This window comes from Oncorhynchus gorbuscha, linkage group LG07 (genome assembly GCF_021184085.1).
Source record: "Oncorhynchus gorbuscha isolate QuinsamMale2020 ecotype Even-year linkage group LG07, OgorEven_v1.0, whole genome shotgun sequence".
Taxonomy (NCBI): domain Eukaryota; kingdom Metazoa; phylum Chordata; class Actinopteri; order Salmoniformes; family Salmonidae; genus Oncorhynchus; species Oncorhynchus gorbuscha.
In genome coordinates this window covers 86,306,593-86,331,726 of record NC_060179.1, presented here as the reverse complement: position 1 = coordinate 86,331,726, position 25,134 = coordinate 86,306,593, and the positions used below count along the sequence as shown (strand labels likewise).

The 25,134-nt window shown below is 46.3% G+C and overlaps 2 protein-coding genes across 7 annotated transcripts in view; both read right to left on the bottom strand.

Annotated features, from left to right (window-relative positions):
- The window catches only part of LOC124039065 (AT-rich interactive domain-containing protein 4B-like), a 908,546-nt gene that overhangs the window by 529,315 nt on the left and 354,097 nt on the right, over positions 1-25,134 (bottom strand). The gene's annotated exons all lie outside the window — the stretch shown is intronic.
- The window catches only part of disc1 (DISC1 scaffold protein), a 149,845-nt gene that overhangs the window by 47,355 nt on the left and 77,356 nt on the right, over positions 1-25,134 (bottom strand). For 5 of the 6 annotated variants that reach the window (XR_006839722.1, XR_006839723.1, XR_006839724.1 and 2 more), the window contains exons 9-11: positions 17,771-17,959; positions 13,280-13,340; positions 4,140-4,380 (exon numbers count right to left, since the gene is read on the bottom strand). Coding sequence is in view for 3 of the 6 variants with exons in the window: in XM_046357664.1 (XP_046213620.1) it covers positions 4,140-4,380; positions 13,280-13,340; positions 17,771-17,959 (491 nt within the window). In the remaining 3 variants the exon portion in view is untranslated. Of the gene's footprint in view, positions 1-4,139; positions 4,381-13,279; positions 13,341-17,770; positions 17,960-25,134 lie in introns of those variants that run through there. The other variant, XM_046357665.1, reaches the window with a different exon arrangement.

Sequence of the window (25,134 nt, the reverse complement as noted above, 5' to 3'; positions counted from 1 at the left end):
ACAGGCTCCATGATATATATTTATTCCTGGATAAATACAGGCTACCTGATATATATTTATTCCTGGATAAATACAGGCTACCTGATATATATTTATTCCTGGATAAATACAGGCTACCTGATATATATTTATTCCTGGATAAATACAGGCTACCTGATATATATTTAATCCTGGATAAATACAGGCTACCTGATATATATTTATTCCTGGATAAATACAGGCTACCTGATATATATTTATTCCTGGATAAATACAGGCTACCTGATATATATTTATTCCTGGATAAATACAGGCTACCTGATATATATTTATTCCTGGATAAATACAGGCTACCTGATATATATTTATTCCTGGATAAATACAGGCTACCTGATATATATTTATTCCTGGATAAATACAGGCTACCTGATATATATTTATTCCTGGATAAATACAGGCTACCTGATATATATTAAGCAATGAAGAAGAAAAAGGCCACAGTGGAAACTATATACACGCATTAGACCTCATAAATATTTATTTATTTAAAATCAAAGGCATGAACTGCTTCTAAATTCTACATTTCTAGTGTGCATGAACATGTCCTAAATAAGACGTAGAGGCTGTGTCCTAAATAAGACGTAGAGGCTGGCTGTGTCCTAAATAAGACGTAGAGGCTGTGGCCTAAATAAGACGTAGAGGCTGTGGCCTAAATAAGACGTAGAGGCTGTGGCCTAAATAAGACATAGAGGCTGTGGCCTAAATAAGACGTAGAGGCTGTGGCCTAAATAAGACGTAGAGGCTGTGGCCTAAATAAGACGTAGAGGCTGTGGCCTAAATAAGACGTAGAGGCTGTGGCCTAAATAAGACGTAGAGGCTGTGGCCTAAATAAGACGTAGAGGCTGTGGCCTAAATAAGACGTAGAGGCTGTGGCCTAAATAAGACGTAGAGGCTGTGGCCTAAATAAGACGTAGAGGCTGTGGCCTAAATAAGACGTAAAGGCTGTGGCCTAAATGTTTCCCAGCTCCCAAAGGGCTCTGGTCTAAAGTAGTACACTATAATGGGAATAGGGCTCAAAGGGCTCTGGTCTAAAGTATTGCACTATAATGGGAATAGAGTGCCATTTGGGATGCAAACAGTGTGTTTCTCCTGGCCCATATACTTCTGTCAGGGAACCATATATTTAATACATATTCTATTAACTCTATTTCTGACACTTAACTGTTGGTTACGGGCTTGTAAGGAAGCAATTCACTGTGAGGTCTACTACACCTGTTGTATTCAGCATTTCACTGTGAGGTCTACTACACCTGTTGTATTCAGCATTTCACTGTAAGGTCTACTACACCTGTTGTATTCAGCATTTCACTGTAAGGTCTACTACACCTGTTGAATTCAGCATTTCACTGTAAGGTCTACTACACCTGTTGTATTCAGCATTTCACTGTAAGGTCTACTATACCTGTTGTATTCAGCATTTCACTGTAAGGTCTACTACACCTGTTGTATTCAGCATTTCACTGTGAGGTCTACTACACCTGTTGTATTCAGCATTTCACTGTGAGGTCTACTACACCTGTTGTATTCAGCATTTCACTGTGAGGTCTACTACACCTGTTGTATTCAGCATTTCACTGTGAGGTCTACTACACCTGTTGTATTCAGCATTTCACTGTGAGGTCTACTACACCTGTTGTATTCAGCATTTCACTGTGAGGTCTACTACACCTGTTGTATTCAGCATTTCACTGTGAGGTCTACTACACCTGTTGTATTCATCATTTCACTGTGAGGTCTACTACACCTGTTGTATTCAGCATTTCACTGTGAGGTCTACTACACCTGTTGTATTCAGCATTTCACTGTAAGGTCTACTACACCTGTTGTATTCAGCATTTCACTGTGAGGTCTACTACACCTGTTGTATTCAGCATTTCACTGTGAGGTCTACTACACCTGTTGTATTCAGCATTTCACTGTAAGGTCTACTACACCTGTTGTATTCATCATTTCACTGTGAGGTCTACTACACCTGTTGTATTCAGCATTTCACTGTAAGGTCTACTACACCTGTTGTATTCATCATTTCACTGTGAGGTCTACTACACCTGTTGTATTCAGCATTTCACTGTAAGGTCTACTACACCTGTTGTATTCATCATTTCACTGTGAGGTCTACTACACCTGTTGTATTCAGCATTTCACTGTAAGGTCTACTACACCTGTTGTACTCAGCATTTCACTGTGAGGTCTACTACACCTGTTGTATTCAGCATTTCACTGTGAGGTCTACTACACCTGTTGTATTCATCATTTCACTGTGAGGTCTACTACACCTGTTGTATTCAGCATTTCACTGTGAGGTCTACTACACCTGTTGTATTCAGCATTTCACTGTGAGGTCTACTACACCTGTTGTATTCAGCATTTCACTGTGAGGTCTACTACACCTGTTGTATTCAGCATTTCACTGTGAGGTCTACTACACCTGTTGTATTCAGCATTTCACTGTGAGGTCTACTACACCTGTTGTATTCAGCATTTCACTGTGAGGTCTACTACACCTGTTGTATTCAGCATTTCACTGTGAGGTCTACTACACCTGTTGTATTCAGCATTTCACTGTGAGGTCTACTACACCTGTTGTATTCATCATTTCACTGTGAGGTCTACTACACCTGTTGTATTCAGCATTTCACTGTGAGGTCTACTACACCTGTTGTATTCAGCATTTCACTGTGAGGTCTACTACACCTGTTGTATTCAGCATTTCACTGTGAGGTCTACTACACCTGTTGTATTCAGCATTTCACTGTGAGGTCTACTACACCTGTTGTATTCAGCATTTCACTGTGAGGTCTACTACACCTGTTGTATTCATCATTTCACTGTGAGGTCTACTACACCTGTTGTATTCAGCATTTCACTGTAAGGTCTACTACACCTGTTGTATTCATCATTTCACTGTGAGGTCTACTACACCTGTTGTATTCAGCATTTCACTGTAAGGTCTACTACACCTGTTGTATTCATCATTTCACTGTGAGGTCTACTACACCTGTTGTATTCAGCATTTCACTGTAAGGTCTACTACACCTGTTGTACTCAGCATTTCACTGTGAGGTCTACTACACCTGTTGTATTCAGCATTTCACTGTGAGGTCTACTACACCTGTTGTATTCATCATTTCACTGTGAGGTCTACTACACCTGTTGTATTCAGCATTTCACTGTGAGGTCTACTACACCTGTTGTATTCAGCATTTCACTGTGAGGTCTACTACACCTGTTGTATTCAGCATTTCACTGTGAGGTCTACTACACCTGTTGTATTCAGCATTTCACTGTGAGGTCTACTACACCTGTTGTATTCAGCATTTCACTGTGAGGTCTACTACACCTGTTGTATTCATCATTTCACTGTGAGGTCTACTACACCTGTTGTATTCAGCATTTCACTGTGAGGTCTACTACACCTGTTGTATTCAGCATTTCACTGTGAGGTCTACTACACCTGTTGTATTCAGCATTTCACTGTGAGGTCTACTACACCTGTTGTATTCAGCATTTCACTGTGAGGTCTACTACACCTGTTGTATTCAGCATTTCACTGTGAGGTCTACTACACCTGTTGTATTCATCATTTCACTGTGAGGTCTACTACACCTGTTGTATTCAGCATTTCACTGTGAGGTCTACTACACCTGTTGTATTCAGCATTTCACTGTGAGGTCTACTACACCTGTTGTACTCAGCATTTCACTGTGAGGTCTACTACACCTGTTGTATTCAGCATTTCACTGTGAGGTCTACTACACCTGTTGTATTCAGCATTTCACTGTGAGGTCTACTACACCTGTTGTATTCAGCATTTCACTGTGAGGTCTACTACACCTGTTGTATTCAGCATTTCACTGTGAGGTCTACTACACCTGTTGTATTCAGCATTTCACTGTGAGGTCTACTACACCTGTTGTATTCAGCATTTCACTGTGAGGTCTACTACACCTGTTGTATTCAGCATTTCACTGTGAGGTCTACTACACCTGTTGTATTCAGCATGTATTCAGACGAAGTGCACTACAAATGGCACCCTATTCCCCATAGGGCTCTGGGCAGAAGTAGTGTACTACAATGGAACATGTTGCTGTGTTAGTTACCTTGGTGAACTCTGAGTTCTGTAGGTTGGCCTCGGGGCACCAGCGCCCCCCCAGAGCCGTCAACATGGCACATTCCTGCAGATCTGCTTCTTGTTTAGTGGCTGGTTGGGGGTTGGGTAGTACCACTGTGGCAGGGTCTGCACCACCACAGAAGGGGGTACGCAGCTGGATGCCTCGGAGGAGGAGGTGACAGGCTTCTAGATCAGCCTCCCAGATATGCTGCAGAGGGGGACAGCCACAACTACAGAGAGAGACAAGCCATCATCATATACACAGACATCAACTCTCTGTCTCTCTCTCTGTGTCTCTCTTTCTCTCTGTGTGTCTCTCTTTCTCTCTGTGTGTCTCTCTTTCTCTCTGTGTGTCTCTCTCTCTCTCTCTCTCTGTGTCTCTCTCTCTCTCTGTGTCTCTCTCTCTCTGTGTCTCTCTCTCTGTGTGTCTTTCTCTCTGTGTGTCTCTCTCTGTGTGTCTCTCTCTCTCTGTGTCTCTCTCTCTCTGTGTCTCTCTCTCTGTGTGTCGTATCCAAGATAATTGTGTAGTTTAGAGTGTGTAGTCTTAGAGTGATTATCTTAATTTACCGAGGTTAGCTAGCCAGCTATTTGTCGTCCTTAACGTAGGAGACTCTGCTAGCTAGCCAACAGCTAGCTAACAGCTAGCCAACGTCTACCGAATAGACTCACAACCCGGTCGCATTCACAGGTAGTATCACATTTTTAATTTCATTTCATTACAGTACAACGGTTTGATTTGTTTGATCGTAGCTAGCTACATAGCTAGCTACATAGCCGTCTTTGTATCAAAGATAATTGTGTAGTCTAGAGCGATTTTCTAGGTTAGCTAGCCAGCTATTGTCGTTCTTTTAACGCAACGTAACGTAAACAATACTGCTAGCTAGCCAGCTAGCCCCCGAATAGCAGCACTGTCGAAACTATAACACTCAACGGAACGACTTGATTAGTGTAGTGTCAACAACGCACCCACTGCCAGCTAGCCTACTTCAGCAGTACTGTATCATTTTAATCATTTTAGTCAATAAGATTCTTGCTACGTAGCTTAACTTTCTGAACATTCGAGACGTGTAGTCCACTTGTCATTCCAATCTCCTTTGCATTAGCGTAGCCTCTTCTGTAGCCTGTCAACTATGTGTCTGTCTATCCCTGTTCTCTCCTCTCTGCACAGACCATACAAACGCTCCACACCGCGTGGCCGCGGCCACCCTAATCTGGTGGTCCCAGCGCGCACGACCCACGTGGAGTTCCAGGTCTCCGGTAGCCTCTGGAACTGCCGATCTGCGGCCAACAAGGCAGAGTTCATCTCAGCCTATGCCTCCCTCCGGTCCCTCGACTTCTTGGCACTGACGGAAACATGGATCACCACAGACAACACTGCTACTCCTACTGCTCTCTCTTCGTCCGCCCACGTGTTCTCGCACACCCCGAGAGCTTCTGGTCAGCGGGGTGGTGGCACCGGGATCCTCATCTCTCCCAAGTGGTCATTCTCTCTTTCTCCCCTTACCCATCTGTCTATCGCCTCCTTTGAATTCCATGCTGTTACAGTTACCAGCCCTTTCAAGCTTAACATTCTTATCATTTATCGCCCTCCAGGTTCCCTCGGAGAGTTCATCGATGAGCTTGATGCCTTGATAAGCTCCTTTCCTGAGGACGGCTCACCTCTCACAGTTCTGGGCGACTTTAACCTCCCCACGTCTACCTTTGACTCATTGCTCTCTGCCTCCTTCTTTCCACTCCTCTCCTCTTTTGACCTCACCCTCTCACCTTCCCCCCCTACTCACAAGGTAGGCAATACGCTCGACCTCATCTTTACTAGATGCTGTTCTTCCACTAACCTCATTGCAACTCCCCTCCAAGTCTCCGACCACTACCTTGTATCCTTTTCCCTCTCGCTCTCATCCAACACCTCCAACACTGCCCCTACTCGGATGGTATCGCGCCGTCCCAAACTTCGCTCTCTCTCCCCCGCTACTCTCTCCTCTTCCATCCTATCATCTCTTCCCTCTGCTCAAAAATTCTCCAACCTATCTCCTGATTCTGCCTCCTCAACCCTCCTCTCCTCCCTCTCTGCATCCTTTGACTCTCTATGTCCCCTATCCTCCAGGCCGGCTCGGTCCTCCCCTCCCGCTCCGTGGCTCGATGACTCATTGCGAGCTCACAGAACAGGGCTCCGGGCAGCCGAGCGGAAATGGAGGAAAACTCGCCTCCCTGCGGACCTGGCATCCTTTCACTCCCTCCTCTCTACATTTTCCTCCTCTGTCTCTGCTGCTAAAGCCACTTTCTACCACTCTAAATTCAAAGCATCTGCCTCTAACCCTAGGAAGCTCTTTGCCACCTTCTCCTCCCTCCTGAATCCTCCTCCCCCTCCCCCCTCCTCCCTCTCTGCAGATGACTTCGTCAACCATTTTGAAAAGAAGGTCGACGACATCCGATCCTCGTTTGCTAAGTCAAACGACACCGCTGGTTCTGCTCACACTGCCCTACCCTGTGCTCTGACCTCTTTCTCCCGTCTCTCTCCAGATGAAATCTTGCGTCTTGTGACGGCCGGCCGCCCAACAACCTGCCCGCTTAACCCTATCCCCTCCTCTCTTCTCCAGACCATTTCCGGAGATCTTCTCCCTTACCTCACCTCGCTCATCAACTCATCCCTGACCGCTGGCTACGTCCCTTCCGTCTTCAAGAGAGCGAGAGTTGCACCCCTTCTGAAAAAACCTACACTCGATCCCTCCGATGTCAACAATTACAGACCAGTATCCCTTCTTTCTTTTCTCTCCAAAACTCTTGAACGTGCCGTCCTTGGCCAGCTCTCCCGCTATCTCTCTCCGAATGACCTTCTTGATCCAAATCAGTCAGGTTTCAAGACTAGTCATTCAACTGAGACTGCTCTCCTCTGTATCACGGAGGCGCTCCGCACTGCTAAAGCTAACTCTCTCTCCTCTGCTCTCATCCTTCTAGATCTATCGGCTGCCTTCGATACTGTGAACCATCAGATCCTCCTCTCCACCCTCTCCGAGTTGGACATCTCCAGCGCGGCCCACGCTTGGATTGCGTCCTACCTGACAGGTCGCTCCTACCAGGTGGCGTGGCGAGAATCTGTCTCCTCACCACGCGCTCTCACCACTGGTGTCCCCCAGGGCTCTGTTCTAGGCCCTCTCCTATTCTCGCTATACACCAAGTCACTTGGCTCTGTCATAACCTCACATGGTCTCTCCTATCATTGCTATGCAGACGACACACAATTAATCTTCTCCTTTCCCCCTTCTGATGACCAGGTGGCGAATCGCATCTCTGCATGTCTGGCAGACATATCAGTGTGGATGACGGATCACCACCTCAAGCTGAACCTCGGCAAGACGGAGCTACTCTTCCTCCCGGGGAAGGACTGCCTGTTCCATGATCTCGCCATCACGGTTGACAACTCCATTGTGTCCTCCTCCCAGAGCGCTAAGAACCTTGGCGTGATCTTGGACAACACCCTGTCGTTCTCAACCAACATCAAGGCGGTGGCCCGTTCCTGTAGGTTCATGCTCTACAACATCCGCACAGTACGACCCTGCCTCACACAGGAAGCGGCGCAGGTCCTAATCCAGGCACTTGTCATCTCCCGTCTGGATTACTGCAACTCGCTGTTGGCTGCGCTCCCTGCCTGTGCCATTAAACCCCTTCAACTCATCCAGAACGCCACAGCCCGCCTGGTGTTCAACCTTCCCAAGTTCTCTCACGTCACCCCGCTCCTCCGTTCTCTCCACTGGCTTCCAGTTGAAGCTCGCATCCGCTACAAGACCATGGTGCTTGCCTACGGAGCTGTGAGGGGAACGGCACCTCAGTACCTCCAGGCTCTGATCAGGCCCTACACCCAAACAAGGGCACTGCGTTCATCCACCTCTGGCCTGCTCGCCTCCCTACCACTGAGGAAGTACAGCTCCCGCTCAGCCCAGTCAAAACTGTTCGCTGCTCTGGCCCCCCAATGGTGGAACAAACTCCCTCACGACGCCAGGACAGCGGAGTCAATCACCACCTTCCGGAGACACCTGAAACCCCACCTCTTTAAGGAATACCTAGGATAGGATAAGTAATCCCTCTCACCCCCCCCCTTTAAGATTTAGATGCACTATTGTAAAGTGACTGTTCCACTGGATGTCATAAGGTGAATGCACCAATTTGTAAGTCGCTCTGGATAAGAGCGTCTGCTAAATGGCTTAAATGTAAATGTAAATGTCTCTCTCTCTGTGTGTCTCTCTCTCTGTGTGTCTCTCTCTTTGTGTGTCTCTCTCTCTGTGTGTCTCTCTCTCTGTGTGTCTCTCTCTCTGTGTCTCTCTCTCTGTGTCGCTCTCTCTCTGTGTCGCTCTCTCTCTGTGTCTCTCTCTCTCTGTGTGTCTCTCTCTCTGTGTGTCTCTCTCTCTGTGTGTCTCTCTCTCTGTGTGTCTCTCTCTGTGTGTCTCTCTCTGTGTGTCTCTCTCTCTCTGTGTGTCTCTCTCTCTCTGTCTCTCTCTGTGTCTCTCTGTGTGTCTCTCTCTCTCGATGTGTCTCTCTCTGTGTCTCTCTGTGTGTCTCTCTCTCTGTGTCTCTCTCTCTCGATGTGTCTCTCTCTCTCTGTGTCTCTCTCTCTCTGTGTCTCTATCTCTCTCTCTGTGTCTCTCTCTCTCTCTCTGTGTCTCTCTCTCTCTCTGTCTCTCTCTCTCTGTGTCTCTCTCTGTGTGTCTCTCTCTGTGTGTCTCTCTGTGTGTCTCTCTCTGTGTGTCTCTCTCTCCCTGTCTCTCTCTCCCTGTCTCTCTCTCCCTGTCTCTCTCTCCCTGTCTCTCTCTCCCTGTCTCTCTCTCCCTGTCTCTGTCTCTCTCACTCTCTGTCAATCCAATTTTAATTTAAGGAGTTTTATTGGCAAGTGAATTAAATAATAAACAAAAGTTAAATAAACGTTAAAAATTAACAATAAACATTACACTCACAAAAGTTCAATAAACATTACACTCACAAAAGTTCCAAGAGAATAAAGACATTTCAAATGTCATATTATGTCTTTATACAGTCCTATAAGGATGCGCAAATAGTTAAAAGTACAAAAGGGAAAATAAATAAATATGGTTTGTATTTACAATGGTGTTTGTTCTTCACTGGTTGCCCTTTTCTTGCGGCAACAGGGCACACATCTTACTGCTGTGATGGAACACTATGGTATTTCACCCAGTAAACATGAGAGTTACACTACCATTCAAAAGTTTGGGGTGACTTAGAAATTTCCACCAAAACACCAGTCTCAACGTCAACAGTGAAGAGGAGACTCCGGGATGCTGGCCTTCTAGGCAGAGTTGCAAAGAAAAAGCCATATCTCAGACTGGCCAATAAAAAGAAAAGATTAAGATGGCATCCCGGAGTCGCCTCTTCACTGTTGACGTTGAGACTGGTGTTTGCTATTTAATGAAGCTGCCAGTTTCCAGCTACAAACTAGACACTCTAATGTACTTGTCCTCTTGCTCAGTTGTGCACCGGGGCCTCCCACTCCTCTTTCTATTCTGGTGAGAGCCAGTCTGTGCTGTTCTGTGAAGGGAGTAGTACACAGCGATGTACGAGATCTTCAGTTTTTTGGCAATTTCTCGCATGGAATAGCCTTCATTTCTCAGAACAAGAATAGATTGACGAGTTTCAGAAGAAAGTGATTTGTTCCTGGCCATTTTGAGCCTGTAATTGAACCCACAAATGCTGATGCTCCAGATACTCAATTAGTCTAAAGAAGGCCAGTTTTATTGCTTATTTAATCAGGACAACAGTTCTCAGCTGTGCTAAAATAATTGCAAAAGGTTTTTCTAATGATCAATTAGCCTTTTAAAATGATAAACTTGGATTAGCTAACACAATGTACCATTGGAATACAGGAGTGATGGTTGCTGATAATGCTGATAATGGGCCTCTGTACGGCTATGTAGATATTCCATTACAATAGTCATTTACAACATTAACAATGTCTACACTGTATTTCTGATCAATCTGAAGTTATTTTAATGGACAAAAAAATTGCTTTTCTTTTAAAAACAAGGACTCCAAACCTTTGAACATTAGCGTATATTGGGGTTTATAAAAATTGGATTTGTTTTCACATTTTTATTAATATTTGTCTGTGCAATCTGAGATAGATGTCTCTAATATGGTCAAACATTTGGCAGGAGGTTAGGAAGTACAGCTCAGATTTCACCTCATTTTGAGGGCAGTGTGCACATAGCCTGCCTTCTCTCGAGAGCCAGGCTGCCAACACACTGACTCAACTCCAGCTACGTTAATAATGGAAATTGATGTCAAAATATATCACTAGGCACTTTAAACAATGCTACTTAATATAATTTTTTACATACCCTACATTACTCATCTCATATGTATATACTGTACTCTATATCATCTACTGCATCCTTTTACATTTACATTTGCATTTAAGTCATTTAGCAGACGCTCTTATCCAGAGCGACTTACAAATTGGTGCATTCACCTTATGACATCCAGTGGAACAGTCACTTTACATGTATCACTAGCCACTTTAACTATGCCACTTTGTTTACATACTCATCTCATATGTATATACTGTACTCGATACCATCTACTGCATCTTGCCTATGCCGTTCTGTACCATCACTCATTCATATATCTTTATGTACATATTCTTTATCCCTCTACACTTGTGTGTATAAGGTAGTAGTTTTGGAGTTGTTAGGTTAGATTACTTGTTGGTTATTACTGCATTGTTGTAGAATTTAATGGCTCTTTTCTGGATGTGGATATTTAGCGGGTATTGGCCTAATTCTGCTCTGCATTATTTGGTGTTCAGAATTACTTGACACATTGGGAAAAAAACAGAGCAAACTAGAATGCTATTTGGCCCTAAACAGAGAGTACACAGTTGCAGAATATCTGACCACTGTGACTGACAAAAACTTAAGGAAAGCTTTGACTATGTACAGACTGATTGAGCATCGCCTTGCTATTGAGAAAGGCCACCGTAGGCATACCTGGCTCTCAAGGCACACTGCCCACAAAATGCTAACCTCCTGTCCAATGTTTGACTCAAATCCAATCAAATCAAATTTCATTTGTCACATACACATGGTTAGCAGATGTTAATGCGAGTGTAGCGAAATGCTTGCGCCTCTAGTTCCGACAATGCAGTGATAACCAACAAGTAATCTAACTAACAATTCCAAAACTACTGTCTTATACACAGTGTAAGGGGATAAGGAACATGTACATAAGGATATATGAATGAGTGATGGTACAGAGCAGCATACAGTAGATGGTATCGAGTACAGTATATACATATGAGATGAGTGTGTAGACAAAGTAAACAAAGTGGCATAGTTAAAGTGGCTAGTGATACATGTATTACATAAAGATGCAGTCGATGATGTAGAGTACAGTATATACATATGAGATGAGTGTGTAGACAAAGTAAACAAAGTGGCATAGTTAAAGTGGCTAGTGATACATGTATTACATAAGGATGCAGTCGATGATATAGAATACAGTATATACATATGCATATGAGATGAATAATGTAGGGTAAGTAACATTATATAAGGTAGCATTGTTTAAAGTGGCTAGTGATATATTTACATCATTTCCCATCAATTCCCATTATTAAAATGGCTGGAGTTGAGTCAGTGTCAATGACAGTGTGTTGGCAGCAGCCACTCAATGTTAGTGGTGGCTGTTTAACAGTCTGATGGCCTTGAGATAGAAGCTGTTTTTCAGTCTCGGTCCCAGCTTTGATGCACCTGTACTGACCTCGCCTTCTGGATGATAGCGGGGTGAACAGGCAGTGGTTCGGTGGTTGATGTCCTTGATGATCTTTATGGCCTTCCTGTAACAACGGGTGGTGTAGGTGTCCTGGAGGGCAGGTAGTTTGCCCCCGGTGATGTGTTGTGCAGTCCTCACTACCCTCTGGAGAGCCTTACGGTTGAGGGTGGAGCAGTTGCCGTACCAGGCGGTGATACAGCCCGCCAGGATGCTCTCGATTGTGCATCTGTAGAAGTTTGTGAGTGCTTTTGGTGACAAGCCAAATTTCTTCAGCCTCCTGAGGTTGAATAGGCGCTGCTGCGCCTTCTTCACGACGCTGTCAGTGTGAGTGGACCAATTCAGTTTGTCTGTGATGTGTATGCCGAGGAACTTAAAACTAGCTACCCTCTCCACTACTGTTCCATCGATGTGGATAGGGGGGTGTTCCCTCTGCTGTTTCCTGAAGTCCACAATCATCTCCTTAGTTTTGTTGACGTTGAGTGTGAGGTTATTTTCCTGACACCACACTCCGAGGGCCCTCACCTCCTCCCTGTAGGCCGTCTCGTCATTGTTGGTAATCAAGCCTACCACTGTTGTGTCGTCCGCAAACTTGATGATTGAGTTGGAGGCGTGCGTGGCCACGCAGTCGTGGGTGAACAGGGAGTACAGGAGAGGGCTCAGAACACACCCTTGTGGGGCCCCCGTGTTGAGGATCAATAAGTAACTCTTATTAGAGACACATGTTTCCCTCACATTACACAGATCCACAAAGAATTAGAAAACAAACCGGGTTTTGACAAACTCCCATATCTACTGGGTGAAATAACACAGTGTTCCATCACAGCAGCAAGATTTGTGACCTGTTGCCACAAGAAAAGGGCAACCAGTGAAAAACAAACACCATTGTAAATACAGCCCATATTTATGCTTTTTTTATTTTCCCTTTTGTACATCGTTACAACACTGAATATAGACATTATATGACATTTGTAATGTCTTTACTCTTTTGAAACTTCTGTGAGTGTAATTGTTTATTTCACTTTTGAATATTATCTACCTCACTTGCTTGGCAATGTTAACACATGTTTCCCATGCCAATAAAGCCCCTTGAATTGAATGGATCAAAATTGAGAGACAGAGACAGAAAGAGACAGAGACAGAAAGAGACAGAGAGACAGAAAGAGACAGAGAGACAGAGACAGAAAGAGACAGAAAGAGACAGAGAGACAGAAAGAGACAGAGAGACAGAGACAGAGACAGAAAGAGACAGAGAGACAGAAAGAGACAGAGACAGAGACAGAAAGAGACAGAGAGACAGAAAGAGACAGAGAGACAGAAAGAGACAGAGAGACAGAAAGAGAGAAAAAAGCTCACCTGTGCAGTCTGTCTTCCAGTAACTCGATGTACTTGACAACATTCTCTTTCAGAGTCAGTTCTTTTGTGGAGAAAAGACAGAAACAGAGTTATTAACAGTTTATAACATATCTATAGAATTACAATATCTCTGCCCTAAGTCCTCTCCTCTCTCTGTCCACTATCTACTCTGCCCTCAGTCCTCTCCTCTCTCTGTCCCCTATCTACTATGCCCTCAGTCCTCTCCTCTCTCTGTCCCCTATCTACTCTGCCCTCAGTCCTCTCCTCTCTCTGTCCACTATCTACTCTGCCCTAAGTCCTCTCCTCTCTCTGTCCCCTATCTACTCTGCCCTCAGTCCTCTCCTCTCCTCTGTCCCCTCTACTCTGCCCTCCCTCCTATCTACTCTGCCCTAAGTCCTCTCCTCTCTCTGTCCCCTATCTACTCTGCCCTAAGTCCTCTCCTCTCTCTGTCCCCTATCTACTCTGCCCTAAGTCCTCTCCTCTCTCTGTCCCCTATCTACTCTGCCCTAAGTCCTCTCCTCTCTCTGTCCCCTATCTACTCTGCCCTCAGTCCTCTCCTCTCTCTGTCCCCTATCTACTCTGCCCTCCCTCTCCTCTCTCTGTCCCCTATCTACTCTGCCCTCAGTCCTCTCCTCTCTCTGTCCCCTATCTACTCTGCCCTCAGTCCTCTCCTCTCTCTGTCCCCTATCTACTCTGCCCTAAGTCCTCTCCTCTCTCTGTCCCCTATCTACTCTGCCCTCAGTCCTCTCCTCTCTCTGTCCCCTATCTACTCTGCCCTAAGTCCTCTCCTCTCTCTGTCCCCTATCTACTCTGCCCTAAGTCCTCTCCTCTCTCTGTCCCCTATCTACTCTGCCCTAAGTCCTCTCCTCTCTCTGTCCCCTATCTACTCTGCCCTAAGTCCTCTCCTCTCTCTGTCCCCTATCTACTCTGCCCTAAGTCCCCTCTACTCTGCCCTAAGTCCTCTGTCCCCTATCTACTCTGCCCTAAGTCCTCTCCTCTCTCTGTCCCCTATCTACTCTGCCCTCAGTCCTCTCCTCTCTCTGTCCCCTATCTACTCTGCCCTCAGTCCTCTCCTCTCTCTGTCCCCTATCTACTCTGCCCTCAGTCCTCTCCTCTCTCTGTCCCCTATCTACTCTGCCCTCAGTCCTCTCCTCTCTCTGTCCCCTATCTACTCTGCCCTAAGTCCTCTCCTCTCTCTGTCCCCTATCTACTCTGCCCTCAGTCCTCTCCTCTCTCTGTCCCCTATCTACTCTGCCCTCAGTCCTCTCCTCTCTCTGTCCCCTATCTACTGTGCCCTCAGTCCTCTCCTCTCTCTGTCCTCTATCTACTCTGCCCTCAGTCCTCTCCTCTCTCTGTCCCCTATCTACTCTGCCCTCAGTCCTCTCCTCTCTCTGTCCCCTATCTACTATGCCCTCAGTCCTCTCCTCTCTCTGTCCCCTATCTACTATGCCCTCAGTCCTCTCCTCTCTCTGTCCCCTATCTACTCTGCCCTAAGTCCTCTCCTCTCTCTGTCCCCTATCTACTCTGCCCTCAGTCCTCTCCTCTCTCTGTCCCCTATCTACTCTGCCCTCAGTCCTCTCCTCTCTCTGTCCCCTATCTACTGTGCCCTCAGTCCTCTCCTCTCTCTGTCCTCTATCTACTCTGCCCTCAGTCCTCTCCTCTCTCTGTCCTCTATCTACTCTGCCCTCAGTCCTCTCCTCTCTCTGTCCTCTATCTACTCTGCCCTCAGTCCTCTCCTCTCTCTGTCCTCTATCTACTCTGCCCTCAGTCCTCTCCTCTCTCTGTCCACTATCTACTCTGCCCTCAGTCCTCTCCTCTCTCTGTCCACTATCTACTCTGCCCTCAGTCCTCTCCTCTCTCTGTCCCTATCTACTCTGCCCTCAGTCCTCTCCTCTCTCTGTCCCCTATCTACTCTGCCCTCAGTCCTCTCCTCTCTCTGTCCCCTATCTACTCTGCCCTCAGTCCTCTCCTCTCTCTGTCCCCTATCTACTCTGCCCTCAGTCCTCTCCTCTCTCTGTCCCCTATCTACTCTGCCCTCAGTCCTCTCCTCTCTCTGTCCCCTATCTACTCTGCCCTCAGTCCTCTCCTCTCTCTGTCCCCTATCTACTCTGCCCTCAGTCCTCTCCTCTCTCTGTCCCCTATCTACTCTGCCCTCAGTCCTCTCCTCTCTCTGTCCCCTATCTACTATGCCCTCAGTCCTCTCCTCTCTCTGTCCCCTATCTACTATGCCCTCAGTCCTCTCCTCTCTCTGTCCCCTATCTACTATGCCCTCAGTCCTCTCCTCTCTCTGTCCCCTATCTACTCTGCCCTCAGTCCTCTCCTCTCTCTGTCCCCTATCTACTCTGCCCTCAGTCCTCTCCTCTCTCTGTCCACTATCTACTCTGCCCTCAGTCCTCTCCTCTCTCTGTCCCCTATCTACTCTGCCCTCAGTCCTCTCCTCTCTCTGTCCCCTATCTACTCTGCCCTCAGTCCTCTCCTCTCTCTGTCCACTATCTACTCTGCCCTCAGTCCTCTCCTCTCTCTGTCCCCTATCTACTCTGCCCTCAGTCCTCTCCTCTCTCTGTCCCCTATCTACTCTGCCCTCAGTCCTCTCCTCTCTCTGTCCCCTATCTACTCTGCCCTCAGTCCTCTCCTCTCTCTGTCCCCTATCTACTCTGCCCTCAGTCCTCTCCTCTCTCTGTCCCCTATCTACTATGCCCTCAGTCCTCTCCTCTCTCTGTCCCCTATCTACTATGCCCTCAGTCCTCTCCTCTCTGTCCCCTATCTACTCTGCCCTCAGTCCTCTCCTCTCTCTGTCCACTATCTACTCTGCCCTCAGTCCTCTCCTCTCTCTGTCCCCTATCTACTCTGCCCTCAGTCCTCTCCTCTCTCTGTCCCCTATCTACTCTGCCCTCAGTCCTCTCCTCTCTCTGTCCCTATCTACTCTGCCCTCAGTCCTCTCCTCTCTCTGTCCCCTATCTACTCTGCCCTCAGTCCTCTCCTCTCTCTGTCCCCTATCTACTATGCCCTCAGTCCTCTCCTCTCTCCCCTATCTACTATGCCCTCAGTCCTCTCCTCTCTCTGTCCACTATCTACTCTGCCCTCAGTCCTCTCCTCTCTCTGTCCACTATCTACTCTGCCCTCAGTCCTCTCCATCCAAATCTCGTCCCCTATCTACTCTGCCCTCAGTCCTCTCCTCTCTCTGTCCCCTATCTACTCTGCCCTCAGTCCTCCAGTCTTCTATCCCTATCTACTGTGTCTTCAAGTCTCTCCAGATCCTCTGTCCCCTATCTACTGTGCCCTCAGTCCTCTCCTCTCTCTGTCCCCTATCTACCATGCCCTAAGTCCTCTCCTCTCTCTGTCCCCATCTATCTCTGCCTTCAGTCCTCTCCACTCTGTCCCCATCTACTGTGCCCTCAGTCCTAAAAACTCTCTGTCCCCTATCTACTAAACACAACACAGTCCTCTCCTCTCAACTGTCCCCTATCTACTATGCTCAGTCCTCCCTACTCATCTGTCCCCTATCTACTATGCCCTCAGTCCTCAGCTCTCTCTGTCCCCTATCTACTATGCCCTCAGTCCTCTCCTCTCTCTGTCCACTATCTACTCTGCCCTCAGTCCTCTCCTCTCTCTGTCCACTATCTACTCTGCCCTCAGTCCTCTCTCTCTGTCCCCTATCTACTCTGCCCTAAGTCCTCTCCTCTCTCTGTCCCCTATCTACTATGCCCTCAGTCCTCTCACTACAACCCCATCTACTACACCTCAGTCCTCTCCTCTCTCTGTCCCACTATCTACTATGCCCTAAGTCCTCACTCAACTCTGTCCCACTATCTACTCTGCCCTCAGTCCTCTCCAACTCTCTGTCCCCTATCTACTATGCCCTCAGTCCTCTCACTCTCTGTCCCCTATCTACTCTGCCCTAAGTCCTCTCCTCTCTCTGTCCCCTATCTACTCTGCCCTAAGTCCTCTCCAACTCTGTCCCCTATCTACTCTGCCCTCCGTCCTCTCTCTCTCTGTCCCCTATCTACTCTGCCCTCAGTCCTCTCCTCTCTCTGTCCCCTATCTACTCTGCCCTCAGTCTCTCCTCTCTCTATCCCTATCTACTCTGCCACAGTCCAACACAACTCTATCCCCACACTATCTACTATGCCCTCACTCTCCAACTCTCTGTCCCCTATCTACTCTGCCCTAAGTCCTCAACACTCTCTGTCCCCTATCTACTCTGCCCTCAGTCCTCTCATCTCTCTGTCCCCTATCTACTCTGCCCTCAGTCCTCTCCTATCTCTGTCCCCTATCTACTCTGCCCTCAGTCCTCTCCTCTCTCTGTCCCCTATCTACTCTGCCCTCAGTCCTCTCCACACATGTCAACTACATGTGTGGGGAACAGGAGAACAGGTAGATGACCCTGTTACCTGAAAGACCATCATGCACATCCAAATTCGTCCCCATCCCAGAGAGGCTCCGCTGGGTTCTACCCCACCAACCACCACCCTCCTGGCCTCATCTACTCACCATGCTGGGCCTGTCTGGCCTCCAGCTCCAGTTTCAGCTGTTGTTGTTGTGTCTTCATCTTGGCCAGATCCTGGCTGTTACCAAAACTCAGGCTGTGGAGTCTCTTCACTAGCAGCTCCAGCCTGTCTCTTTCTCTGTAGACAGCTCTCATCTCTGCCTTCAGCTCTTTAGCACTGCTGAAGGCATTACCTACAACATAAAAACGCACTGTTGTAACAAAACACAACACAGCTCTCATCTCAACCTTCGGCTCAGCATAATGCTGATGTCACTACCTACAACATAACAACACAGCTCTCATCTCAACCGTCAGCTCAGCATAATGCTGAAGTCACTAGCTGCAAATTGCATCTTCTTTACATCCTGACATGTAACACAGCACAACAACAACACAACATGACACGACACACGACAACACGACACACTACAACACACTACAACACGACACACTACAACACACTACAACACGACACACTACAACACGACACACTACAACACGACACACTACAACATGACACACTACAACACGACACACTACAACACGACACACTACAACACGACACACTACAACACGACAAACTACAACACGACACACTACAACACGACACACTACAACACACTACAACACGACACACTACAACACGACACACTACAACACACTACAACACGACACACTACAACACACTACAACACACTACAACACGACACACTACAACACGACACAAAACACACTACAACACGACACACTACAACACAACACACTACAACACACTACAACACGACACACTACAACACGACACACTACAACACGACACACTACACACTACAACACACTACAACACACTACAACACACTACAACTACAACACACTACAACACGACACACTACACACTACAACACACACTACAACACGACACACTACAACACGACACACTACAACACACTACAACACGACACACTACAACACACTACAACACGACACACTACAACACGACAACACACTACAACACGACACACTACAACACGACACGACACACTACAACACACTACAACACACTACAACACGACTCACTACAACACGACACACTACAACACGACACACTACAACACACTACAACACGACACACTACAACACACTACAACACAACACACTACAACACGACACACTACAACACACTACAACACACTACACACTACAACACACTACAACACACTACAACACGACACACTACAACACGACACACTACAACACTACAACACGACACACTACAACACGACACACTACAACACGACACACTACAACACTACAACACGACAACAACACAGCACAACAACACAACACGACACACTACAACTACAACACTACAACACGACACACTACAACACAACACACTACAACGACACAATACGACACACTACAACACAACACACCACAACAAAACAGCACAACAACACAACACGACACACAACACGACAACACAACACACTACAACACACTACAACACGACACACTACAACACAACAAGACACACTACAACACGACACACTACAACACAACACGACACACTAAAACACGACACACTACAACACACTACAACACGACACACTACAACACAACAACACACTACAACACACTACAACACAACAAGACACACTACAACACAACAAGACACACTACAACACACTACAACACAACAAGACACACTACAACACACTACAACACACTACAACATGCTACGACACACTACAACACACTACAACACAACAAGACACATTACAACACAACAAGACACACTACAACACACTACAACACAACAAGACACACTACAACACAACAAGACACACTACAACACAACAAGACACACTACAACACACTACAGCACACTACAACACAACACGACACACTACAACACAACAAGACACACTACAACACACTACAACACAACAAGACACACTACAACACAACAAGACACACTACAACACAACAAGGCACACTACAACACACTACAACACAACAAGACACACTACAACACACTACACACTACAACACACTACAACACAACAAGACACACTACTACAACACAACAAGACACACTACAACACACTACAACACACTACGACACACTACAACACACTACAACACACTACGACACACTACGACACACTACAACACAACAAGACACACTACAACACACTACAACACAACAAGACACACTACAACACACTACAACACACTACAACACAACAAGACACACTACAAGACACACTACAACACAACAAGACACACTACAACACACTACAACACAACAAGACACACTACAACACACTACAACACAACAAGACACACTACAACACACTACAACACAACAAGACACACTACAACACACTACAACACAACAAGACACACTACAACACAACAAGACACACTACAACACACTACAACACAACAAGACACACTACAACACAACACAACACGACACACTACAACACAACAAGACACACTACAACACACTACAACACAACAAGACACACTACAACACACTACAACACAACAAGACACACTACAACACAACAAGACACACTACAACACAACAAGACACACTACAACACACTACAACACACTACACACTACAACACAACAAGACACACTACAACACACTACAACACAACAAGACACACTACAACACAACAAGACACACTACAACACAACAAGACACACTACAACACACTACAACACAACAAGACACACTACAACACAACAAGACACACTACAACACACTACAACACACTACACACTACAACACAACAAGACACACTACAACACACTACAACACAACAAGACACACTACAACACAACAAGACACACTACAACACAACAAGACACACTACAACACACTACAACACAACAAGACACACTACAACACACTACAACACAACAAGACACACTACAACACACTACAACACACTACACACTACAACACAACAAGACACACTACAACACAACAAGACACACTACAACACAACAAGACACACTACAACACACTACAACACAACAAGACACACTACAACACACCACACTACAACACAACACGACACACTACAACACAACAAGACACACTACAACACACTACAACACAACAAGACACACTACAACACAACAAGACACACTACAACACAACAAGACACACTACAACACACTACAACACAACAAGACACACTACAACACACTACACACTACAACACACTACAACACAACAAGACACACTACAACACACTACGACACACTACAACACAACAAGACACACAACACACTACAACACACTACAACACACTACAACACACACAATACAACACAACACAACACACTACAACACAACAAGACACACTACAACACACTACAACACACAACACACTACAACACACTACGACACACTACAACACAACAAGACACACTACAACACACTACAACACACTACAACACAACAAGACACACTACAACACAACAAGACACACTACAACACTGTATTGTCAGCGTTAGCCACATTAGCTATGGCTCATCAAGTCCTTAATAGGCAACGTCAATGTGGATTGGTTGATAATGGTGGTGTATCTGTATTGCCAAGGACAGGAAGAAGTGGAGGGAGCGCATTGCTGTCTTGAGTCCTGTGTGGATGTGATGTAGATAAAGTGAGTGTATCTGTTAGAGGGGATGGTATTGTATGGTAAGGAAGTGTCACGCCCTGATCAGTTTCACCTGTCTTTGTTATTGTCTCCAACCCCTCCAGGTGTCGCTGATTTTCCCCAGTGTATTTATCCCTGTGTTTCCTGTCTCTCTGTGCCAATGTATTTATCACTGTCTCTCTGTGCCAGTTTGTCTTGTATGTTTCCAAGTCAACCAGTGGTTTTCCCGCCCTCCTGCTTTTTGCATTCTCCTTTTTCTAGTCCTCCCCATTTTGACCCTTGCCTGTTTCTGGACTTTGTACCCGCCTACCTGACCATTCTGCCTGCCTTGACCACGAGCCTGTCTGCCACTCTGTACCTCCTGGACTCTGATCTGGTTTGAAACTTTTTGCCTGTCCACGACCACTCTCTTTCCTAACCCATTGGATTAATAAACATTGTACATAGAGGAGTCTCTGGCCACTGGGTCCGTCCGTCTGCATCTCCTGCCGGTTCAGGGTTTTTCTTTGTGGAGAAGACGTACAAGACCCTGTGCCTGTGCATTGACTACTGGGGACTAAACAATATCACTGTCAAAAATGGTATGAACCTCTCCAGGGGGCCACCATGTTTTCCAAGTTGGACCTTCGGAATGCCACCTGGTTCGGATACGCGAGGGGGATGAGAGGAAGACAGCCTTCAACACAGCCAGTGGACATTATGAGTACCAGGTCATGCCATTTGGACTCACCAACGCCCATGCTGTCTTCCAGGCTTTGGTCAATGATGTGCTTCGGGACATGATAAACCGGTTTGTGTTCGTCTACCTGGACGACATCCTGTTTCTTTCACGGTCTGCGTAAGAACATGTTCTTCATGTCAGAAAGGTCATTCTCCTGGAGAACCAACTGTTCGTGAAAGCAAAGAAGTGTGAGTTCCACCACTCTTCTATTACCTTTCTGGGATATGTCATTGCTGAGGGCAATGTTCAGATGGGATCCTGGAATGGTGAATGCAGGGGTGGATTGGTCTCAACCAACGTCCAGAGTGCAGTTGCAACGGTTCCTTGGGTTTGCAAACTTCCACTGCTGTTTAATTTGGGATTACAGCACCCTGGCGGCCCCCCTCTCGGCACTCACCTCCGCCAAGGTACCGTTCAAATGGTCTCCAGCAGTCGACAAAGCCTTAGTTGACCTGAAGCATCGGTTCACAACAGCACCCATCCTCATCCATGTGGACCCCTCGGATCAATTTGTGGTGGAAGTGGATGCTTCGAATGTTGGAGTGGGGGCCATCCTGTCCCAGCGATCTGCCCAGGACCAGAAGCTTCATCCCTGTGCCTTCCTGTCCCATCGTCTCAATCCTGCTGAGAGGAACTATGATGTTGGCAACTGAGACCTCCTGGCGGTTAAGATGGCATTGGAGGAGTGGTGGGACTGGCTGGAAGGAGCACAATAGCTATTCCTGGTCTGGAACGACCATAAAAACTCCATTCAGCCAAGCGCCTCAACTCAAGGCAGGCCTGGTGGGCCCTCCTGTTTACCAGATTCAACCATTTCCTACCGTCCTGTGTCTAAAATGTGAAGCCTGATTCTCTCTCCCACCTATACAGTTCCTCTGCCACACCCTCGACCTCTGAAAACCATTTTCCCTACCTCAAGCCTTGCTGCCACTGTGGATTGGGGTATTGAAAACCTGGTTCGTGAGGCGCAACGCTCCCAGCCTGGACCTGAAGGGGGCCCGGCTAACCAGCTGTTTGTCCCTAACCCAGTCCGGGCTGACCTGTTATCCAGGGTCCTGTTGTACACTAGCCTTCCTTGGACAACGTTTCTGGTGGCCAACAATGGTCCCTGACGTCTCTACCTTCGTCACTGCATGCACTGTGTGCTCAAAACAAGACTCCATGGCAAGACTCCTTCTGGCCTCCTGCAGCTTTTACCGGTTCCTTATCACTCCTGGTCTCATACACATCTCTGGAGTTTGTCACCTCTGTCTGATGACAACACTGTCATTCTAACAGTAGTCGACCGGTTCTCCAAGGCCGCCCATTTCATCCCTCTTCCCAAACGACCTTCTGCTAAGGAGACGGCCCAGCTTATGGTGCAGCATGTCTTCCGGATCCACGGACTCCCGGTAGACATGGTCTCCGATCGGGGTCCTCAGTTCTCCTCTCAGTTCTGGTAGGCATTCTGCACCCTTATTGGGTCATCGGCCAGCCTATCATCCATCCCCAAACTAACGGTCAGTCGGAGCTAGCCAACCAAGAACTGGAGACCACCTTAAAGTGCCTGGTCTCAACTCACCCCACTACCTGGAGCTGTCAACTGGTCTGGGGGGAGAATGCCCGCAACACTCTTCCCAGTTCTGCCACGGGACTCTCCCCTTTCGAGTGCTCCATGGGGTATCAGCCTTGTGATTGTCTCCACCCCCTCCAGGTGTCGCTGATTTTCCCTAGTGTATTTATCCCTGTGTTTCCTGTCTCTCTGTGCCAATGTATTTATCCATGTGTTTCCTGTCTCTCTGTGCCAGTTTGTCTTGTATGTTTCCAAGTCAACCAGTGGTTTTCCCGCCCTCCTGCTTTTTGCATTCTCCTTTTTCTAGTCCTCCTAGTTTTGACCCTTGCTTGTTTCTGGACTTGTTTCTGAACCCGCCTGACTGACCATTCTGCCTGCCTTGACCACGAGCCTGTCTGCCACTCTGTACCTCCTGGACTCTGATCTGGTTTGAAACTTTATGTCTGTCCACAACCATTCTCTTGCCTACTCCCTTTGGATTAATAAACATTGTAAGACTCCAACCATCCACCTCCTGTATCTGCATTTGAGTCTCGCCTTGTGCCTTGACAGTAAGTGTATCTGCTAGATGGGATGGTAGTGTATGATACTGTATACCACGGAAGGGGTGGGGGCAATCTGAACGCATCATAAGGGGCTGCAGTTGGTCTGTGTACCCACATCCATACACAATATCCCATGAGGTCAAACTGTAAATATGTTTTTACACATTAATAGCTTAAGTATCTTGAGTCAATAAGTATTCAACCCTTTTGCCAAGACTAAATGAGTTCAGGAGCAAACATGTGCTTAAAGTCAAATAATAAGTTGCATGGACTGTGTACAATAATAGTGATTAACATAGGTAGGTTATTAAATTATGTGTAAATCCATGTGTAATTTCATAGTATTGATGTCCTCTCTATTAATATACAATGTAGAAAATAGTATATATAGATGTAGAGGTGCATGATATATGTAGAGGTGAATGATATATATAGAGGTGTATGATATATAAGGAGGTGAATGATATATGTAGAGGTGAATGGTATATGATATATGTTGAGGTGAATGATATATGTAGAGGTGAATGATATATGTAGAGGTGAATGATATATGTAGAGGTGAATGATATATGTAGAGGTAGAGGTGAATGATATATGTAGAGGTAGAGGTGAATGATATATGTAGAGGTGCATGATATATGTAGAGGTGCATGATATATGTAGAGGTGTATGATAAATGTAGAGGTGAATGATATATGTAGAGGTGAATGATATATGTAGAGGTGAATGATATATGTAGAGGTGAATGATATATGTAGAGGTGAATGATATATGTAGAGGTGCATGATATATGTAGAGGTGTATGATAAATGTAGAGGTGAATGATATATGTAGAGGTGTATGATAAATGTAGAGGTGAATGATA